The following is a 21,816-nucleotide window of genomic DNA, read 5'->3' as shown; positions in this document are numbered from 1 at the left end:
CCCTTTTTGGGGTACTGGGGCTAAAACTCAGGGTTGGAGCTTCCTGGGTAGGTTCTGCATGGCTGAGCCAATCTAAGCCCTTTTATTCACTGGTTATTTTTTGCCTGTTACTGGGGGTGAAGTCAGCACTTCTCTCTCACTAGGCTTTTTCTTCTCTTGGCTGGTACTCTGTCCATTGAGCCATACCTGTAGTTGTGGCTTTTTGCTAGTTAATTGGACATAAAAGTCTCTTGGATTTGTCTGCCTAGACTGGCTTTAAACTTCAGTGCTTAGATCTCCGTCTTGTGAGTATAGCTAGGATTATAAGTGTGAGCCACTCTTTGTTTTGTTTTTTAAATAAAGTGTTGTTTTTGCCCAAGTGCACGCCCAGACTTCTATCCACGTTTTTGGGGCTTCCCATTGTAGCTGAGCTGCCAAATGTGTGACACTGAAAACACCTATTGGGTCTCATGAACTTTCCTGCCCAGGCTGGCTTCAGATCAGGACCTTCCATTCTCATACTCAAACCACTGGCATCCAAGTACTTTTCTGTACAGTCTAAATACATTTTTTTGTGTGTATCTGTCCATACCACATTTTTTTCCATATATTTTTTTATTGTATTTAATAGAAGGGTTACATGATATTTGCCCGTTAGATGGTGCATTAATTCCTATACATACCACGTTTTTGAATCTACTTTTCAATGCATACCTGCTTAATCCTGCTTGTTGCTTTGAACAGTGTATATAAGAATCCTAGCTCTGTCTGGGTACTGTGGCTCACACCTGTAATCCTACCTACTCAGGAGGCTGAGATCTGAGGCTCGCAGTTCAAAGCCAGCTCTGGCACTAAAGACCGTGAGACTCTTATCTCCAGTTAACCACTACAGAAGCAGAAGTGGCACTGTGGCTCCAGTGATAGGGCGGTAGCCTTGAGCTAAAAAGCTCAGGGACAGTGCCCAACTTTTTGAGACAAACCAATTTCCATAGTGGCTACAGAAAGACTATTTTGGGGGGTAGTCAGTTGTGGAACTTGAACTCAAGGCCAGGGCACTGATCCTAACCTCTACTACTTGAGCCACAGCTCCACTTCCTGATTTTCAGTGTTTAATTGGAGATAGAGTCTTATGGACTTCATTACCAGGGCTGGCTTTGAACCATAATCTTCAGATTTCAGTCTCCCGAGTAGCTAGGATTATAAGCATGAGCCACCATGTGCTTGGCAAGACAATTTTTTTTAAACTCATTTTTCACAGGGCTAAGGGCACTGTGAAAATGTTTGTATACACCATGACTTTAAGATAGAAGATGATAGGAAGACTAAATAATCTATATAGTAAGCACACACATTTGAAAATAAATGCATGATTGGGAAGAATTTCTGAAAACCGTTGGAGCGGTATATTAAATTTCTTATGGATTAGATCCTTTTGAAAATTTGAATCTTTTGCCAGAGGATTACAAACATATTTGAAAGAAACAGTGGGATATTTCCCAGTGACTAGAACTACAAAGGAAAGACCTACTATGGGGATTAAGTCTTGAGGAATAAGGATGAATAAGGACTAAGCAAGAATTCCTGGAGGACAGGAAATGTGTGAGTTCTAATTTTCATTCTTTTCTTTGCCCCCATTTCTTCCAGTGCTTATAAATAGCTCATGTTCACTCCATGAATTTTGGTTGAACAAATTGGTTACTAAAAAAAAAGTGAAATAATAATTCTATGAAAAGCTCTGATCAAAGGTACAGGAGCTCTCTACTCCAAGGGCAAAAGTAGTAGATTACATTTGAGGTGAAAGATAAGGGTTGGGAGAAACAGAAGCACCCACTTGGTGCTTGGCTGCTGAATTTGCCCTTGGAGAATGACCTTATACCAGGGAGAATGATGTCAAACGATGTGAAAGTTAGCGGAGGTTGATGCAGCATGTCCTGCTGTGCATGATAATATTTCATGTAGTTTACATAGCCAGTGACAACCAGTTTGTTTGCCTGTGGCGTTGAACAGCATCCAGCATCAGGATAAGAAAGGGATTCTTAAACAAACATTAATTAAAAATCTAGGCCATGGAAACATATTGCAATCAATATTTGTAACAGGTGGGAAGTAGAACCTGTGATGATAATAATGATTAAGGGTACACGCTCTGTCTTGTACCTCATGTAACGTTTGTCTATTCTCCAAATTTCATGTCCTTTTTGGGGATCCTCTCTTTAGAATTCAGATAGCCTTTTCCATTTATGTCTTAGTATGATGTGGAGATCCTTTCTTGAAGATTTTTTTTGGAAGAGATTGCCTTGATCAGATTGCAGATAGAAAGGAGTCGGCAGGGTAGGAGCAGAATGAATGAACTGAAACTGAAGTTGAAAGTCTGCTTAGTCTCCCTTCTTTCACATGCCTTTTCATTTCTGTTCAGGGTTCTATCGTTTGCATCAGGCTCAAGCCTCTTTCTGTTTTTTTCCATTGCCAGTCCTTTAGATGATATGTCTGGCATTGTTCCTCTAAGCAGTTGCTTTCTTTTTGTTCCTGTAGACAACACTCGAGCAGTTTTAAAATGTGTCATCTTGACTGATGTGGAGATTTTCTTGATCAGTTACATGCACACAACAGCCACTTATGGTCATGTGTTTACTGTTTAGACCCGCCTCATGGGTTATCCCACTAACTCTCCCGTGTTCTCAGTTCAGTATCAGGCCTGTAAACTGCGGCTTCAAACTTGACTCTGTGGTTCTTCTTTTTTTCCCATATAGTCTCTTCCAGTTAGGCTAGTGAACTAAAGATGCCAGAATTCTTAACAATCAACTATCAAACATAAGTCTTGCAAAAGACGTAATCATCATCGGCCACATCGTTGGGTACATACTCTGTGCCAGAACTGTGTTATGCATATCATGTACTCTGCCTCATTGAATCTACATACCAACAGGATCTAGTTGAATTATCTTTCTATATCTACATACCAATGGGATGTAGTTGAATTATCATCCTATATATGTGACTTGAACTTGGTACCTGATGCTTTTCCTCACTGACTAGGGCTTTACCAACTGAGCCACACCTCTAGCCCCTGAATGGCCTTTTAAAGCTGATAAACAGTTCTTTAGACTGTAATGAGAATTCAAATTTTTTTCCCTTTCACTTTAAACCCTGTCTTTTTGAACAAGGTATGAAGAATATTACAAGGTACAATTTTAGCCTGCATAAACATCTGTGGCAAGAACTAATATGCTGTTTTCAAAAATAATTCATAAGGAAAGCATATTGAAGGATAGATGGAAGTGTGTATGATGGGATGGTGAATTAGATTGTTGGGACTGTGTACTAGTGGCTCATGCCTATAATCCTAGGTACTCAGGATGCTGAGATCTCAGGTTCAAAAAAAAGACTCTGTCTCCAATTAAGCAGCAAAATTTGGAAGTGGAGGTATGATTCAAGTGGTAGGGTGCCAGCCTTGAGCATAAGAAGCTAGGCAAGAACATAAGGCCATGGGTTCAAGCCCCAGTACTAGTGGGCATGTGTGTGTGGGCACGAATACACATGTGGCTAGAGCAAGAATCTACAGTCTCTACTCAAGTGGGAATTGAGTCAGTGGGACTGGGTAACATTGTTCAGAGTTCAGTAGAGATTGAAGATAAGAAATCTCAGCTCTCCATTTGCTTTGTTGTGACATACATTTAGAAGGTGCCATGAAGGTTTCTGAATAGTACTTCTGGCTTTCTTCCTGTCTCTTGCTTTGTTTCTCTTCATAGCACATTACCACTACCTGGCATTAGGTTATTAGTTATTGGATTCTTATCTCCATGGAGGCATGGACTGCCTTTCTGTTCATGGCTGAATTCTCAGTACTTAAAACATTGTAGGTGCTCCATAACAAATATTTATCGAATGAATCCATGAATGGGTGTTTTTTTGTGATCTATAGAATTTAAATTGACTTAAACTGACAGATATTGTCTTTTCTTGAAATAATGTTTTATTCTTTTTTTTAAACTAGTTCTGGGTCTTGAACTTGGGGCCTGAGCTCTGTCCTTGGGCTTTCTCAAGGCTAGCACGCTACCTCTTGAGCCACAGTACCACTTCCAGCCTTTTCTGTGTATGTGGTACCAAGGAATTGAACCCAGGGCTTTGTATATGCTAGCCAGGCACTTTGCCTTAGGCCACACTCCCAGCCCCAATAATGTTTTATTCTTAAATTTTTTATTGTCATAAATTGTACAAAGGGGTTTAATTTTGATATTCATTGGTATACATACAATGTACTTTGATCAAATTCACCCTTTATTTTACTCTTTCTTAAATCTCTCTGTTCACTTTTAATGGTTTTTAGTGGGTTTCATTGTGCTAGAAAATGTGGTTTTTTGACAAATGGCTTTTGATAAAGGAACACAGACACTTGCACAGGAGGCTCTGTAAATACCCAACCTGAAAAGTTTTGTTTCTCTTTGTGTTTTCCTTAACTTCCATTTTCTCCATATTGAGATGACCTCATCTCTTCTCTGCTGCATCACTGCATTCAGCGAAAGTACATGTGACTTTCTGAAAACTGGCCTTTTTGGTTTCTCCTAGTTTATTTGTCTACTATGGTTTATATTGCTACTTCATAGGAGGGTAGTTGTACAGTCCTTACTTCTGTCATTTTCTACAGCACACCTGCACTTGGCATCTATCTATCCCATTGTACCTTTGTGGGTACGCTGTCTCCCTGTACTGTATACACGTGAAGACTAGTCATCTAAATTTCTTTTTGCAGTAGTCAGAGTGATATAAGCAGCTGTGGACTTATTAGGTACTGTAACAAATCTCCAAAAGATGGAGAATTACCTTCTTTTCCCTTCTCCAGTCTCTCCTCCTTCCTCTTTCCTCCTCTCTCCTTCAAATTTTCTTCTTTAATTTCAATGTTAAATTCTTTCAATGATAAAATTTTTCCCATTCCTTGCTAAGCATGTCTGTTTTCTTTTAAAATTTATTTTATTTTTTATTGTCGGGGTAATGTATAGAGGAGTTACAATTAAATTTGGCAAGTAGAAGGTGCATAACTTCTCACACATTGATACCCCTTCTCATGTTTTTGTCTCCATTTCCCTTCCCCCATTTTTTTTTTTTTTTTTGGCTAGTCCCAGGTTTGAGCTCAGGGCCTGAGCACTGTCCTTACACTTTCTCAAGGCTAGAACTCTACCACTTGAGCCACAGCACCACTTCCAGATTTTTTTCTATGTATGTGGTACCGAGGAATTGAACCTGGGTCTTCCTGCATGCTAGGCAAGCACTCTACCACTAGGCCAAACTCCCGGCCCACCATGTCTGTTTTATCTTCCACTATGTATTGTGGTTGTCAAGACTTGGTAGCTGCCAGTTTCACTTCAATTTTTGACTACTCTTCCAATTATTACTTAACATTAGAGATAATGTACATATAAATTACCTAAGGTAGTCATCATGTCATGGACTTTCAATAGTTGTATTTACTATTATTAACATTATCAGTTGTATGAAAGTGTATTTTGTATAACTTGTATGATTTCTTTGGTTAGGTTGTCTGTTTTGCATGTGTTCTAGGTTAGTGTCTTTTTTTTAGTTGTAAAACTTTTTTTTTTCCCGTCCTGAGCTTGAGCTCAGGGCCTGAACACTGTCCTTGGGCTTTCCTCAAGGCTAGTGTTCTACCCTGAGCCACTGCACCACTTCTGGCTTTTTCTATGTATGTGGTACCGAGGAATCAAACCTGGGTCTTCGTGCTTACTAGGCAGGCACTCTACCACTAGGCCAAACTCCCGGTCCCTGTAAAACATTTTTATATCAGTCTTTTGTGTGTGTGTGTGTGTGTGTGTGTGTGTGTGTGTGTGTGTGTGTGTAAGTTGTGGGGCTTGAACTCTGGGCCTGGGTGCTGTCCCTGAGCTCTTCAGCTCTAGGCTACCACCCTACCCTTTGAGCCACAGTACCAAATTAATTAGAGATAAAAGTCTCATTGTTTTAAGTGCCCGAGCTGGCTCTGAACTGAAATCCTCAGATCTTAGCCTCCTGAGTAGCTAGGATTACTGGTATGAGCCACCATGGCCCGGGTTATATCAGTCTTCTTATCTGGCATATACATCTTTCTTGTTTTTAGAAATTCAGAATAAATCTTTTTAATGTAAAATACAACCAAAAATTGTCTCAAAACCAAACATTTCAAATTTTGAATACAATTTTAGATAAAAGTTATTCATGTAAAATCACAATTTTAGAATTTAAATTTTTGTTGGAAAAATACATCCTTGGGCTCGATTCCTCAGTACCACATAGAAAAAGCCAGGAGTGGCTCAAGTGGTAGAGCGCCAGCAGCCTTGAGAAGGCTCAAGGGGTAGAGTGCAGCCTTGAGAAAGCTCAAGGACAGTGCCCAAGCTCTGAGTTCAAGGCCTAGAACTGGAAAAAAATATAGCCTATACTTTATGTAAGGAATAAAATTATATTCCCAACTGGCAGACAGTTTGAAAAAAATACATATTTTCTATTTTTAAAAAAGAAAGGGAGAAGTTTGTGAATATGATTTGTGTGTGTGTGTGTGTGTGTTTGTGAGTGTGTGTTTGTGCTTGCATCCTGGTCCTGGGGCTTGAACTCAGGGCCAGTGCTCTCTCCTTTAGCTTTTTCACTCAAAGCTGGCACTCTGTCACTTGAGCCACACCTCCATGGCTGGCTTTTCACTGATTAATTGAAGGTAAGAGTCTCTTAGATTTGTCTGACTAGGCTGGTTTTAAACTATGACTTTTCATATCTCTCTTTCCTGAGCAGCTAGAATTACTGGCATGAATTATTGGTGCCACCTGACATGTTTTAATAATATAAGTTAATTTATACATCAGTTCAACATGTTCTTTTTTTTTTTTGTCGTTTGTGGGGCTTGAACTCTGGGCCTGAGCACTGTCCCTGAGCTCTTCAGCTCAAGGCCACCACCCTACCCCTTGAGCCACACCCCTTTTGGTTTTCCGGTGGTTAATTGGAGATAGGAGTCTCCCAGACTTTCTTGCCCTGCTGGCTTTGAACCACAGTCCTCAGATCTCAGCCTCCTAAGTAGCTAAGATTACAGGCGTGAGCTACTCCACCCCGCTAACAAGTTCTTTTTGTTGATTTTAATTTTGCTTTTGTGCTTTTGTTTCTGTAACTGTTTTTCGCTATATATTGTAAGCTGACCTGGAACTTGTTATGTTGTTTAGGGTGGCTTCAAACTCTTATCCTCTTGCCTTAGCTACCCAAGTACTGCTCAGGGAACTTTTTATATTCTGTACAGTTAAAAGCCTTTGCTCTCACTAGTATGTTGTATAGATCATTTGACCCATGTATAATTTTTGCAATCTCTTACTTTGTTCACTTGGAAAATAATAGTTAACTGAGTTAAATTTTTCCAAATGATAACACATCATTACATAATATAAAAAAAATCATAATCACCACCAGCCTCATAAAACATGTTTTCAAATGTTGAGAAGCTGTCAAGTTGAGGTTTTATTGGGGAAACCAAATGTATTGGGGTTTCCTAAAAAAGCAGACAAAGGCCCACACATATGTTTGTGTATGTACATAGACCCTGAATGATTATGGAGGCCAGGAATTACAACCATCTGCTGTCTCCAGTGGTGTAGTTCTGATGCAAGCACAAACAGAATTCAAACTGTCCTTGGGCTTTTCTCAAGGCTAGCACGCTACCCTTGAACCAAGGCACTACTTCCTGGCTTTTTCTGTTTATGGGTACCAAGGAATCGAACTAGGGTTTCATGCATGCTAGGCCAGCACTCTATCACTAGGCCACACTCCCGGCCCCAGAGGTGAAACTTTTAGAACAATCTTGTTTCTGTTTCTCTAGGAAGGCAGGGGAGGCAGGTCAGCTGGGCTGGGCTGTGAGTTAAATTCCCAGGCAGTTTTGGGGTGTGCCAGTGTTTGCACCCCAGGAAGATTTATCCAGTATTGATAGAATTAAAAGAGGCATTTTTAAAAAATTCCAAGCCTGTACATTAAAAAATTATTGTGGCTCAGCCGGTAATATGAAGACAGAAAAAATGCCATAGCTCATCTTTCAGCCTGTGTTTGTGGTGATTACTTGGCTCATGGACTTGGTGCCCCGGCTGGCTTCGAACCCCGACCCTCAGCTATCCGCTCGGGCCCAGGTGTGCGCCAGCAGCGCCCCGCTATTCGGGCAGGTTTGGGGGGCGGGTCGTGGCTTCAGGCCCCGCGGAGGAGGCCGTGCCCGGGCGGGCGGAGCGGAACCACCGGGCCGACCCGTTCGCGATCACGGTGTCGCCTCCCAGGAGGGCCCGGCGCCCCAGAGCCTCACGGCCTTCTCCAGGGCGCCATCCATCCGCCATCCGGAGCTGGGAGGCGGGGAGGCCGGGCCGGCTAGGCGCGGGGCCGGGAGGGCGGGGCGCGCGCATTGCCTCATCCTGGACATTTTACTGGAAACCCTCCGCATCCGGAGGCGGGGCGGGGCGGCGGCCCGGGCGCCGCCAATGGCCCGGCCGGGCGCGGGGGAGGTCCGGCCGCGTTGAGGCCGGTTAAATACCGGTTAGCCTCCGGGCGCGCCCGTGCCTGCGCCGTCCGTCCGCGGCTCTGTCCACTCCTCCGTCTGTCCATCCGTCCGTCCCTCGGTCGTCGGTCCAGCGGGGGTGCGCAGCGTGCGGGCGGCGCCGGTGTCTGTGGGTCCCCGACCGCCCCGTCGGGGAGCATGATCGTGGATAAGCTGCTGGACGACGGCCGTGGCGGAGAGGGGCTGCTGGACGCGGCCGGCGACGGCGGCCTCATGACCAGCCCGCTCAACCTGGCCTACTTCTACGGCACGTCTCCGCCCGCCGCCGCCGCCCCGGGGCTCAGCGACGCCGGCTGTCCCCCATCCGGGCCCTCGGCGCCCGGCTCGCCCGGCTCCGACTCCTCCGACTTCTCCTCCGCCTCGTCTGCGTCCTCCTGCGGGGCCGTCGAGTCCCGACCGAGAGGCGGCGCCCGCGTCGCCGAGCGCCCGCCAGGTATCCGCGTTCCCCGGGCGTGCGGGCTGGCGGGGTGGCACGTCTCCGGGCGCGGGGGCAGGGGACCGAAGGCGCCGCGGTCGTCCATTTATTTAAGTGACTGTTGGACGGACGCCCGTGGACTTCCCCAGTCCCGGTGCCTTCCAGCTGGCCTGGAGCTCCCTCTCCTCTTCCTCCCCCTCTCCTTCCCCCCACCCCACTTATTGAGTTAGGGGGAAGTAGGGGGGGGCGTTGAGGGCCGGGGTCGGATCCCGCGCCTGCGCAGTCTTCTCTTGGCCACCTCCAGCCTGGCGCAGGACAAGGTTCCTGACTTCCAGGTTATTTATGTGTGTGTGTGTGGGGGGGGGGGGTTAGGTGATGATGTAGGTGTGTAAAGTTGGAAGTTAAAACAAAAAGGGCGGAGGGGGGGCTTAATGAGGAAAGAAACCAACCTGGGGTCGGCCAGTGTCTTGGGTTTCAGGGTGCTTGAGAATGGATGGACTCAGTGTCTCAGGGTGCTTGAGAATGGATGGACTCGGTCCGTCCACCGCGGTGTCTGACCTTCTTTCCATTGGGAATGGGTTCGTCTCCTTTTCTTCACGCACCAAGTTGCTTAATTCGGGGCGGGAGGGGAAACAGGATGTCCTTGTGAGTAATTTATCAGAACACCTAGAGAACCCCAAACGGTGAAGGTTTAAAATGTCCATTTAAAAAACGTCAGCAGCTTGATTCTTCTTATTTTTTAAACATACCTTTTGGGTGTTCTCTGTTCCTGTTTTGGTTTTTTTTTTTTTAATTTGAAAAGTTATTCCCCCCCCACCTCCACCCCCACACTTAAATTATTTAAAAGTGGTTTAAGGCACACTGTTAAGAGGCCTGTCTAGAGTAAGTGTGGATGTTCAGGATTTTTTTTTTTTTCTGAGGCCTTCTGTGCTTTTTGACTTCCGTGTAGATGAAACTATTTTGCTGGTTCTTGGCTTGACCACACAGCCCAAGGGGATTCCTGAAACTACATGTTTCTCCTTGTGATGTGCAATTAACTGCTGTCATTTCCGAGGAATGTCCTGCTAGGTTCCAGGTTCCTGCAATTCTGGGATCTGTTGAAATCTCTAATCTTTCAACATAAAACCAACTAATCTTTTAATTCACCCACCATTGAGCTATATTTATGAAATATGCATGTTCAAATTAGACACGGTTTCTTGTGAGTTTCGGGTTTTCCCACTTTGCTAGTGTGAAGTCATTTCCTGATGTTTTGAACATTTATATTCAATCTGCCTCTCAAGAGAATGTCACAAAAAATACACTAAGACATGATAATTATTCAGGTCTCTAGGCATTCATACGCAGTGAGACCAAAGGAGGAGCACCAAGGTACAATGCAATATCTATGTTAATCTGATTATATGAAATAAGATTTATTGAAATGACTCCAAGAAAGGGAAACAAGAACTTTTATTTTTTTCTTCGTTGCTCTTTTCTTTTGTGGTTGTTTTCTTTTCCTTTTATCTGTCTTTGGGAGGGTGAGGGGGCACAGAAATGGAGGGACAAAGAGTGAACTAATGCAGCAGTGCTGCTCACTAGACACTGTTGAAAATGAACTAGACAACTTGTGGATGGGCATGGGAGGAAAAAAGTGGGAGAGCGAAGGAAGGGTGATGTTTTTCAGAAAGAAATGTACTTTTTACTTCATGGAATGAACTGTAACCCCTCTGTTTATCACCTTTATAATAATACCAAAAGCATGAATTGAATAAAGAGGATGCAACACAATAGTCAGAGGTAAAATACTGTACTTACATTCTAACCTTGAAGATGCATTCTGACCTTCACTTAGGAGGCCTGTACACACAGTTCTTAAAGTGAAGGGGAAATCCTGTGTGTATGCTCGTATGGGTTTGAGTTCAGTGAATTTAAGCTGATTTCTTGGCACAGTTGAATTGAAGGAAATGATTTAGGCTTTGGTACATGGAGATCTTTGGAAGAAGTTCTTTTGTTCCTTCTGACTGCTGTTAGGAGACTTAAAAATTCTTTTTATGTGAACATAAAGCTTTTAAGTTTCAAAAAGTGCAAAAACATTTTTACTGTGTTCCCCCAAGGTTTTGTTTTGTTTCAAAGTCAAAATAGTAATTATAAGTCTATAAGAATCTAGTAGGTAAAATCTGTGGTCTTTTTTTTTCATGAGTGGGTAGTACCGAGATAACACATTTAATCTAGGTTTTATCTGTTGAGACCTCAGGGGTCTCTGATCCCATTTGACTGAGCTTTACTTTCCTATGGAGCCTAGTAGAGGAAGCTGTTGGGTAACATAGAATCTTTGAAAGGAGTTGGGTTCTGGCACACACCACCCCTGGTTAGAGCAAGTCGCATACTTCCAAGCTCTCAGACTTCATGCAAAGGGCAGCGAGCCTTTTTTGGGAGGCAAGGGAGTAATTAGGATTTGTGACTGTGAAGACACTTAATTGGCACTTTTTCCACCCTCCTTTTAAACAGCTGAGCCCCATATGGGGATTGGCAGGCAGCACAGAGGGCCCTTTCAAGGTGTTCGTGTGAAGAACTCTGTGAAAGAACTCTTGCTACACATCCGAAGTCATAAACAGAAGACCTCTGGCCAAGTGTCGGATGATTTTAAGGTGAACCCGTTTTTTGTTTTTTTGTTTAGTTGAGAGATTAGTTTGTCATTGTTATTCCCTGACCTAGGTCCACAGGGCAGAAATCATTTGTCAGCTGTGCTATCCCTGTTGCTTAGTTCAATCAGTGTCTGGCACCTGACAGGTGTGCAAGAAAACCAGTGAATAGATGAAAGCAAGTGGAGGGGCAAGGAAAGTGAGCGTTAATGAACATGAAACATTGGCTAGAAAAGGAAAGATATATATATATATCTTGACCTGAGTTGAATTAGGTGAAAGTGCAAATGGAGAAGTTGAGAATTAAAATGAAGATTGAGATAGAAAATATTGATAGCATAACTGTATCAGAGATTTATGGTGTGCCATAAAGAATGGTAGAGATAAATTTTTATTGCTACATGTTAAGTAGCCATTTTTTACGCACTAAATTAGATTTTTTTTTTCCCCTTACAGACACAAAGTGTGAACATTGAACAGTTCACAGGTAAGAGTCACCATAATATATTGGGGCTACAGAATAAAGTAGTGTAGTGTGATGGTGAGTAAAAGTTATAAATTAAGGGCCAGGAGTTTGGCCTAGAGGTAGAGTGCTTTCCTAGCATGCATGAAGACCTGGGTTCAATTCCTTGGTACCACATACATAGAAAAAAAAAAAGCTAGAAGTGGCTGTGGCTCAAGTGGTAGAGCTCTAGCCTTGAGAAAGTCAAAGCACAGTGGTTAGGCCCTGAGCTCAAGCCCAGGACTGGCAAAAAAAAAAAAAAAAGTAAAAAGTTGAAAATTAAAATGATCACAGATTTCCTATCTCTTTCTTGGGTACAGAAGTGAAGAACACAGTATCATCCAGTGGGAAAAGAAAAGGGCCTGATTTTCTGTCCGATGGACCAGCTTGTAAAAGGCCAGCTCCCCTGCATACCCAGTTTTTGGTAAATATTTCATATCTTTTTCTAAATACACTTTGGATATCATTCCTGGACTCATTTAAACATTCTTCATTGATTGATGCTGGAGATTGATCCATACACTGTACCAGCTCCTAGAAGGTAGTGATTGTGCAGATGGCATTTCTTTTCATTTCTTTCCAGACACCACCTCAAACACCAACACCTGGGGAGAGCATGGAAGATGCTCATCACAGTGAATCCAGACTGGACAGCAGTGCCGATGTGCTTCAGAACATTATCAACATTAAGAATGAGTGCACCCCGGTTTCCCTGAACACAGTCCAAGTTAGCTGGATGAGCCCTGTGGTCAACCACAGCTCTCCCGGGGAGCAGCAGGAGGACTTCCACGGAGGGCAGGTCTTCTCTCCACCTCAGAAGTATCAGCCATTCCAAGTCAGCAGCTCCCCACAAATGATGGAGCAGGCTTCCATGTACCAGTACTCTCCACAGAACCAGAATGCCCAGCAGCCGCAGCCCTATACCCACAACCCATCTGTGGAATACAGTCCGTATTCCGGAACTTCACAGTCCCCCAACTATGAATCAAACCTCTTTGAGGGTCAAGAATCATCCTTCTGCCCAAACCAGAGCTTCGTGTCCCTTCTGAGTGGGTTTGGAGACTCTGGGGATATTGCCCTTCCCATTCAGTCACCTCCCAGCATCCAGCAACAAAGCAGTGCTCACCTGCAGAACTTCAGCATGAGGCCCAACAGCGCCTGTGAGGCTGTGGGGACTCGCGATGCAACTGTGACAGCTTTAAACACCTCGCCGCCATTCCCCAGCATCATCGGAAATCCCCTGAGCACGGCACAGTTAGGGAAGTCATTCTTTCAGTGGCAAGTAGAGCAGGAAGAGAACAAATTGGCCAACATCTCCCAAGACCAGTTTCTGTCAAAGGATTCGGATGGAGACACGTGAGTATCCATTTATCTCACGTTCTTAATTTGGTAAGCCACATTGTTGGACCAGTGGGCACAGAATTTTGCCAGAGGATACCAAATTATACTTCATTGGTTGTCTAACCAAGATAAAACCGTCTCTACTCTGTGATAACTTCTGTCTCAAGGAAATAGATCTCTTTTTTTCTTTTTATTTGGTGGGGGGCTGAAAAAACCCCCCACTTTATTATTTATCTATTAAGTAGTTGTATAAAGGGCTTACCATTCCATTAGTGAGGTTACGAGGACAATGCTTCTGGTCATTGTCAACCCCTCTGTACTCCTATTTCCCCCATCCCATACCTATCCTCAAATTATGTAGCTCAGTTTTAATATAGTATATATTGAATATAATAAACTGCATTTGCTTAGGTACATCATTTTCTTAGAATAATTGGTTTTGGAAGACCAGTGTAGGCATCATCTATGGAGCAGAAACAATTGGATCATAATCAGTAGCCTGAATCCTAACTTGTCTTGTGTTTATGGCCTTTGGCAAGTTATTTTAAAATCTCAATGCATTTATTTCTTTAAAAAAAATAAATCAGGAAGTAGCTCTATTTCAAGTTACTTAGAAACTACTGGAGCTCTCTAATTTTTTTTTTTTGCTAGTCGTGAGGCTTGAACTCAGGGCCTGAGCTCTGTCCTTGGGCTTTTTTCAGGGCTAGCACTCTGCCACTTGAGCCACAGCACCACTTCCAGCTTTTTCTATGTATGTGGAACTGAGGAATCAAATCCAGGCCTTCGTGCATGCTAGGCAAACACTCTACCACTAGGCCAAACTCCTGGCTCCTCAATGCATTTATTTCTTGACATGTAAAAGAATAATGCTTTCAACAAAAGAGTTTTTGTGAGTATTAAAAAAGTAATAGATTTAAATGGTCCAGCAAGGTATTTGACATTCTTTCTTTATACCCCAACTTTTCCTGTGGCAATTCAGATGGATTTTTATATATTTTTAACCTAGTAGAAAAAATAAAGTATGCTTTGTAATGTTTTCATTGGAGTGCAACAATACCATATGAAGAAAAGGGCTAACAGAAGAATTTTGTTTTGAAATATGCTCTGTAGTCTAGACTGGAATCCAACTCAAGAAACTTTAGCTTCAGCCTCCCAAGTGCTAGCAGAATAGGCATGCACCAACCACACTTGCCTGAATTATTAACTTTTTGGCAAACACTGCAATCAGAAATAATTCTCCTTTTTCTCTTTGTTTGCCAGGTTCCTCCATATTGCTGTTGCCCAAGGGAGAAGAGCACTTTCCTATGTCCTTGCAAGAAAGATGCATGCACTTCACATGTTAGATATCAAAGAGCACAACGGGCAGGTGAGTATGTGGAGAAGGTCTGAAGTGGATGTGGACAGGACAGCAATCTCCTGTGTGGATTGTTTCAAAGCTCAAGGTCAAGAGAGTTAATATTAAGAGAGTTAAAATCAAGAGTTAATATTAACTTTGAGATACTGACTTTTTGCCACCACCAATCTTGAAGTTATTAATGTTAACTCTAGTTAACTAAGTATCTGACCAAAGATTGAATACAATTAGGCCTCACCCCAAGATTGTTTCCTTGTTTTACGATATCAGATTGCTTATTAATAGGATTTATTTTCTCTGTGGGTTTTTCCCCTTATTCATAGTTTACTTTCGCATTCTTTGTTAGGATAGTGTTATATATGTATATATAAAATTTTTCTTTTTGTTTTTCTTTTCTCGGAATATGCACAGAGCGCCTTGCAGGTGGCAGTGGCTGCCAATCAGCATCTCATTGTGCAGGACCTAGTGAACCTCGGGGCCCAGGTGAATACTACGGACTGCTGGGGAAGAACGCCTCTGCACGTCTGTGCTGAGAAGGGCCACTCCCAGGTGCTTCAGGTGAGAGAAAAAGCCAGGCTTCTATCACAGGCTCAGAGAGAGCTTGGGTATTAGAGCTTAGATGTAGTGTGTCTGTTGCAATCATCTGTGTTGAGTTGCTTTATTAATTTCTTGGGAAACTAACAAATTGGTATTTATATGTTTCTCCTCTTTTGCTAACAGATGCCTGTTTTTAACATTTTGCAGGCAATCCAGAAGGGAGCAGTGAGGAGCAATCAGTTTGTGGATCTTGAGGCAACTAATTACGATGGTAAGCAACACCACAATTACTGGATAGAGGACCCTACCTGAAAAGTAGGTCCAGCGTCCTTAAGAATATATTTGTGTTGGCCTGGTGTGGTGGCTCCCACCTGTAATCTTAGCTATTCAGGAGGCTGAGATCTGAGGACCTGAGACTCTTATCTCTAATTAGCCTCTAGAAAACAGCGAAGTGGGGTTTGGTCAAGGGTAGGGCGGTAGCCTTGAGCTGAAGAGCTCAGGGACAGTGCCCAGGCCCAGTTCAAGCCCCATGACCCACCAAAAAAAAAAAAAAAGAATGTTAGTGTCAGCTGAGCATCGGTGGCTCACACTTGTAATCCTAGCTACTCAGGATCTTGGTTAGAAGCCAGCCTAGGTAGGAAAGTCTATGGGACTCTAATTATAAGCACCAAAATGCTAAAAGAGGAGCTGTAGCTCCAAGTGGTAGAATGCTATATAGCTAAGGGACAGCATCCAGGCACTGAGTTCAAGCCCTAGCACCAGCACACAAGAGAACAAAAGGAGTGTTAAGTATCATATTTAGAAAGAAGGGGGGTCAGAGGGCATGTTTATGTTCAGATTGCCTTCCTAGTTTTTGTGAAACCCATTTGTAGATGAAATGAGACGCCATCCTGTAGGTTTGTAATTTTAGAGCAACCTAAAAGAAACTTGACAAGATGCTCAACAGTTACTTCATTCTGTTTTCCTAGGCCTGACTCCTCTCCATTGTGCAGTCATAGCCCACAATGCTGTGGTGCATGAACTCCAGAGAAATCAACAGCCTCATTCTCCTGAAGTTCAGGAACTTTTAGTGAAGAATAAAAGTCTGGGTGACACCATTAAGTGTCTGATTCAAATGGGAGCATCCGCAGAAGCAAAGGTAATTTCACAGAAGAGGTTTGAGCTGGGCTAGGGAGGAAAGTGATTAGAGCAAAAGACCTGAATCCTGAGGACAGATGAAAGCTTTCCTTCTTTATTGTTTTAGTGGAGTACAGTAGCCATGTATGGGTAGTTAAGCTTAGACTTGAAAGATCTTTTATCTGCTTCCATTTTTAATAGCTCATAGCAAAGTTCATGCTTCTTTTTTTTTTTTTGAAGGGTTTTCTTCTTTGTTGTGGAATCTGGAATCTGGACTTAATCTTGTGTTTTTTAAGTTGGAAAATAGTCTTTTAAAAATATGAGGCTTAGTTTCCGAGTACAGTCCTACAGCACTGCGCTAGATGTTTTGTAGGGAAAAATGCCTAACAAAAACCAAATGGGCCATTTCAGAGTTTATTAACAAAAGAGGTGCACTGTAGCTCTGTATGGTAGTCACCAAGCCTGGAAACACAAGAGAATACATAATACATGCTAGGACAGATTTTATATTTGTATGTTTTTATGGCTCCACAGTGTACAGGGCTAGACGATAGGAGGTAAGTTAAACACATGGATAAGGAACTTCTGAGGAATAGAAGATTCCATCTAGCTTGGGCTTGAGGCTAGTTTTTTTTGTGGAAGTCTGCTCAGACACTTCAGAGACGGTGGAAAGCATGCTGTAAGGTGTTGTTCATGGATTTTCAGTGTTTTACTTTTTCACCTCTGCAAGGATCGGAAAAGTGGTCGCACAGCCCTGCACTTGGCAGCCGAAGAAGCAAATCTGGAACTCATTCGCCTCTTTTTGGAGCTGCCCAGTTGCCTGTCTTTTGTGAACACTAAGGTAATTGTAGAAAGCTTCAGAAACTTGAGAGTTGGAGGGAGCCTTGAAGCTCCCTCCGTGGAAATCCTCCTTGCTGATGTGTGGCATTTCAATTCTGTGTCTTCAGGCTTACAATGGGAACACCGCGCTGCATGTGGCTGCAAGCCTGCAGTACCGGGTGACACAGCTGGATGCCGTCCGCCTGCTGATGAGGAAGGGGGCCGACCCCAGCACTCGGAACTTGGAGAATGAGCAGCCAGTGCATTTGGTTCCCGATGGCCCTGTGGGGGAACAGGTGAGGGCCACCTCACCTGGAGGTGATGGCACGATAGGCTCACTGGTCTGAGGGAGAACAGAAAGTGAGGCTATGTAATGGGAGGCTGGCGGGATCTTCCAGGTATTAGCTAAAGCACTCTGGAGTGCGTTACTTTGTTCCCAAAGAAAGAGTTAAGACATTTGAGCTTATCCTTAGGCCCTTATCACATAAATAGCCACAGTCAGGAAGTCTTTTTTTTTTTTTTTTTTTTTACTCCTGTGACACAAACTTTGGTTTAGAAAAAGTCTAGTTCAAGGTTTTGGAGCTAATGAGAGAGCAAGTACGAAGACTCCTGTAGACAGACAGTAAGGTCAGAAAATCTTAATTTTGTAGACTGAGCCTTCAAATATTAAGAGGGTTAAATGAGATGATAACTGTAAAGTGCTCACATTGTCCCAGGCATGTAAATACTCAATGAAGTAAGCTGATACAATGATTTCTATCTACCAGGTCATACTGCTCAAGCAATGGAAAGGGTATTTATGTAATTTATAACCTAGCAGTGTTTTGTATGTTAAAATTTTGCTGTCCTCAATTGTCATTATATATATTATCATTAGGGATTGAATAGTTTCCCAGGTGAACTTTTCTAGATAATAGAACTCCATTACTTTTTTTTTTGGTTGTTGTTTAATGTTATTATAGAAGTTATTTACAGATAACTTTTTATTTTTTTATTATTTATTTATTTATTTTTGCCAGTCCTGGAGCAGGAACTCAGGGCCTGGGCACTGTCCTTGGGCTTTCCTCAAGGCTAGCACTCTGCCACTTGAGTCATAGCACCACTTCTGGGTTTTTCTGTGTATGTGATGCCAAGGAATTGAACCCAGGGGTTAATGCATGCTAGGCAAGCATGCTATCACTAAGCCACACTCCTGGCCCTACAAAGAATATTTTATGAAAATCTTTATAAGGTGTAATTGCATTCTTACTAGGTGAGGCTAATTTTAAGATGATTGAGTTCTTTTATTCATTATTTTTAAATCAAGTTAGGAAAGGAATACAGGCCCTATTGGAGGTTTTCAACTTACGATAATATTAATGGATTTACTTTAGCAGAGGCAGGAATCTTTTACTGCTAAAGACCATTTGAATAACATAACATCATTCAAGACCCATACAAAATTTCCAATATAGGAAGATAGGCTAATGACAGCTGATGAGAAGAAACATACATCAATTCCTGTCATATGCCAGATGATTTCTTGAGTGTTACATGCTTTCCACCCTGTCTACTGTCTTATAGTTGAAGATCATTTTCTTTTTCTTTCTTTTCTTTCTTTTGTGCCAGTCCTAGAGCTTGAATTCTGGGCTTGCTACTGTCACTGACACTTTTATTTTTTATTTTTTTGCCAGTCCTGGCTGGAGCTCAGGGCCTGAGCATTGTCCTTGGGTTTTCTCAAGGCTAGAACCCTACCACGTGAGCCACAGCACCACTTCTGGCTTTTTTTAATGTATGTGGTGCCAAGGAATTGAACCGGCTCTTCATGCATGCTAGGCAAGCACTCTGCCACTAGACTAAGCTCCTGGCAAACTCCTGGCTTCTTTTGGTGGTTAATTTAGAGATAAGACTGTCAAGGATATCCCTACCCAGGCTGGATCTTCAGCACTCAGCCTCCTCAGGAGCTGGGATTCACCTCTGCTCACTTAAACATCATTAGAGGAAAGCTAAAAAGTGGTGTAGTGTTTTTGAAAGTCACTTCAGTGGTGACAAATAGTGTGTGTGTTCCCTCATGTACTTACAAGTTGGGTTGGGAGTGTTACACGGTAGCAAGGGAATGAAACTGAAGAAAAGACACCACTTTACACATCAAAAATAAAGCTTACAAATCCTGTTTGTTTCTCTTTCAGATCCGACGTATTCTGAAGGGAAAGTCCATTCAGCAGAGAGCACCACCCTATTAGTTCCATTAGCTTGGAGCACGGTTAGCGACACTCACTGTCAGTTAGGCAGTCCTCATGTATCTGTACATAGACCATTTGCCCTGTATTGGCAAATGTAAGTTGTTTCTATGAAACAAACATATTTAGTTCACTATTATATAGTGGGTTAAACTAAAAGAAAAGAAGAAAAATACCCAATTTTTCTTGGCAGATTTACATATTTCATACCCAGGTATCTGGGGTCTCTACATCTGAATTTGATCATAATGATAAAGTTGCCATCAACAGTAGCTTTTGAGTAGGAAGACTTTAATTTGTGGCATAAATCATTGCCTCATGTAGCTATTGCTGGTTTCAGGTAAATTGCCAGTAAATTGTACACATTTACTTAAGAAAAATAAAAGCATTTGAAAGGGAGAAAACAAATGAGTTGGGATATAGTGCTGAGGTTTCTTTTAGCCTCAAGTGGTATCCAGTGGTTATTCTGGTGTTGGCAAGTCTAGTCAGAGTGACCAGATGAAAGGCACCTGTGCGTAGGATTTGATTTTTGCAAGCTGTGTATAGTTATTTTAATCTTGAGAATATTGTATATATTTGATCATTAATGTGGACATTTAAAATGTGTAGAAAAGAATGAGGGAATTAGCATTACTCTTTGTGTGTGTATGTGTGTGTCAGTCCTGGGACTTGAACTCAGAGCCTGAGTGCTCTCCCTGAGCTTTTTTGCTCAGGGTAGCACTCTGGCACATAAACCATAGCTCCACGTCCAGCTTTTTGGTGGTTAAGTGGAGGTAAGAGTTTCACAATCTTTCTTGCCCAGGCTGGCTTTGAACCTTGATGTTCTGGTTTCACCCTCCTGAGTAGCTGGGATAATAGGTGTGAGCTACCAGTGCCTGCTACTGCTTTTTAAAATTATACACATTGAAAGGAGATGTTACTGTAATCACCCAACTAAGGGTTTTTTGGTTTTTTTTTTTTTTGTTTTTTTGTCAGTGTGGGGCTTGAACTCTGGGCCTGGATGCCGTCCCTGAGCTCTTAAGCTCAGGGCTACCGCCCTACCCTTTGAGCCACAGGGCCATTTCCAGTTTTCTAGTGGTTAATTGGAGATAAGAATCTCACGGATTTTAGTGCCTGGGCTGGCTTTGAGCTGCGATTCTCAGATCTCAGCGTCCTGAGTAGCTAGGATTACAGGCATGAGCCACTGCGCCTGGCTCAACTAAAGCCTTTGTAGAGAAGGGAAATGGAAAATTGGTTTGTAAATAGGTGAAAGAGCTGTGTTTGAATTATAAATATGCTTCTCATGAATTGAAATGTAATAAAATGTAGATAATTGCATGCGTAAGAAGAAAACTTCCTTATATTGTAGCTCACATAGGTTGTATAATTTACATGTCCAGTTAAAATTTTGTTTTTTACCTTTATAGAAACAATAAAATGTTAATATTTAAGCTATCTTTCTGTTTGCTGTTGTCAAATAATAATGTGCCATAATAAAATGTTAATATTTAAACTATCTTTTCTGTTGTCAAATAATATGTACCATGATATTTATGTTATCATGCAGAAAAGTTTTATTGTTTTAATATTAATTACTTTAACATTATTTTGGTGACGTCTGGTATGCCCCAAGGTGTAACCTTAGCTTTCATTACATATTAATGATTCATTAGTCTTCAAAAAATTTTAAGTGAGATCTTAGTAGTGATTATCTTACCGTGTTTGTAGTTGGATCTTACCACTTTTGTAGTCAAGTATTATAATTCATTTTAAAAAGATTTTATTTGATTTGATCACATTTCTTGACCCAGGTTGTCTTATGGAAAAATGTTAACTAGTGTGATAAAAACCAGTCCATTCACATGGGAAAAACTTGTGCCTGGTTTTAAGGAAATATTAATACACAAATACTGTCTAAAGAATATGTATTTTCCTACTATCTGATTTCTATAGGTAGAGAAAGTACTATTAATGACATGTTTATACTTTTTAATTAATTAGATAATATCTTCATTTGGAACTTTGTTTTTTTTGCCAGTTGTGGGGCTTGAACTCAGGGCCTGAACACTATCCTTGGACTTTTCTCGAGGCTAGTTCCACTGCACCACTTCCAGTTTTGTTTTTGTTTTTTTTTCTATGTATGTGGTACTGAGGAATCAAACCCAGGTCTTTGTGCATGTTAGGCAAGCTCTTTACCACTAGGCCAAACTCCTGGCCCTTCATTTGGAACTTTTGAGAACAAGTTTTCTGAAGTTATGTACCTTTTAACATTCAAAACAAAACGAAACAAAACAAAATCTGACATTTTAACATCTAAAAACTTTCTCAGCAGCCGGGAGTTTGGCCTAGTGGCAAAGTGCTCGCCTAACATGCACGAAGA

General features: G+C 42.1%; 1 protein-coding gene across 1 annotated transcript; it reads left to right on the top strand.

The window, feature by feature from the left end:
* Positions 1 to 8,585: 8,585 nt before the first annotated feature.
* On the top strand, positions 8,586 to 20,923 carry Nfkbiz (NFKB inhibitor zeta). Its single transcript, XM_090347049.1, has 12 exons — positions 8,586 to 8,963; positions 11,436 to 11,575; positions 12,026 to 12,056; positions 12,392 to 12,495; positions 12,655 to 13,427; positions 14,673 to 14,778; positions 15,178 to 15,324; positions 15,511 to 15,574; positions 16,272 to 16,441; positions 17,150 to 17,260; positions 17,367 to 17,534; positions 19,407 to 20,923. Exons 1-12 carry the CDS (start codon positions 8,669 to 8,671, stop codon positions 19,458 to 19,460), a joined length of 2,163 nt encoding a protein of 720 aa, XP_090203175.1. The 5' UTR covers positions 8,586 to 8,668; the 3' UTR covers positions 19,461 to 20,923.
* Positions 20,924 to 21,816: the final 893 nt, after the last annotated feature.

This window comes from Megascapheus bottae, chromosome 1 (assembly GCF_031878675.1).
Source record: "Megascapheus bottae isolate mThoBot1 chromosome 1, mThoBot2.hap1, whole genome shotgun sequence".
Taxonomy (NCBI): Eukaryota; Metazoa; Chordata; class Mammalia; order Rodentia; family Geomyidae; genus Megascapheus; species Megascapheus bottae.
Note: the sequence above shows the minus strand (reverse complement) of the source record. Positions and strands in the feature narration are given on the sequence as shown.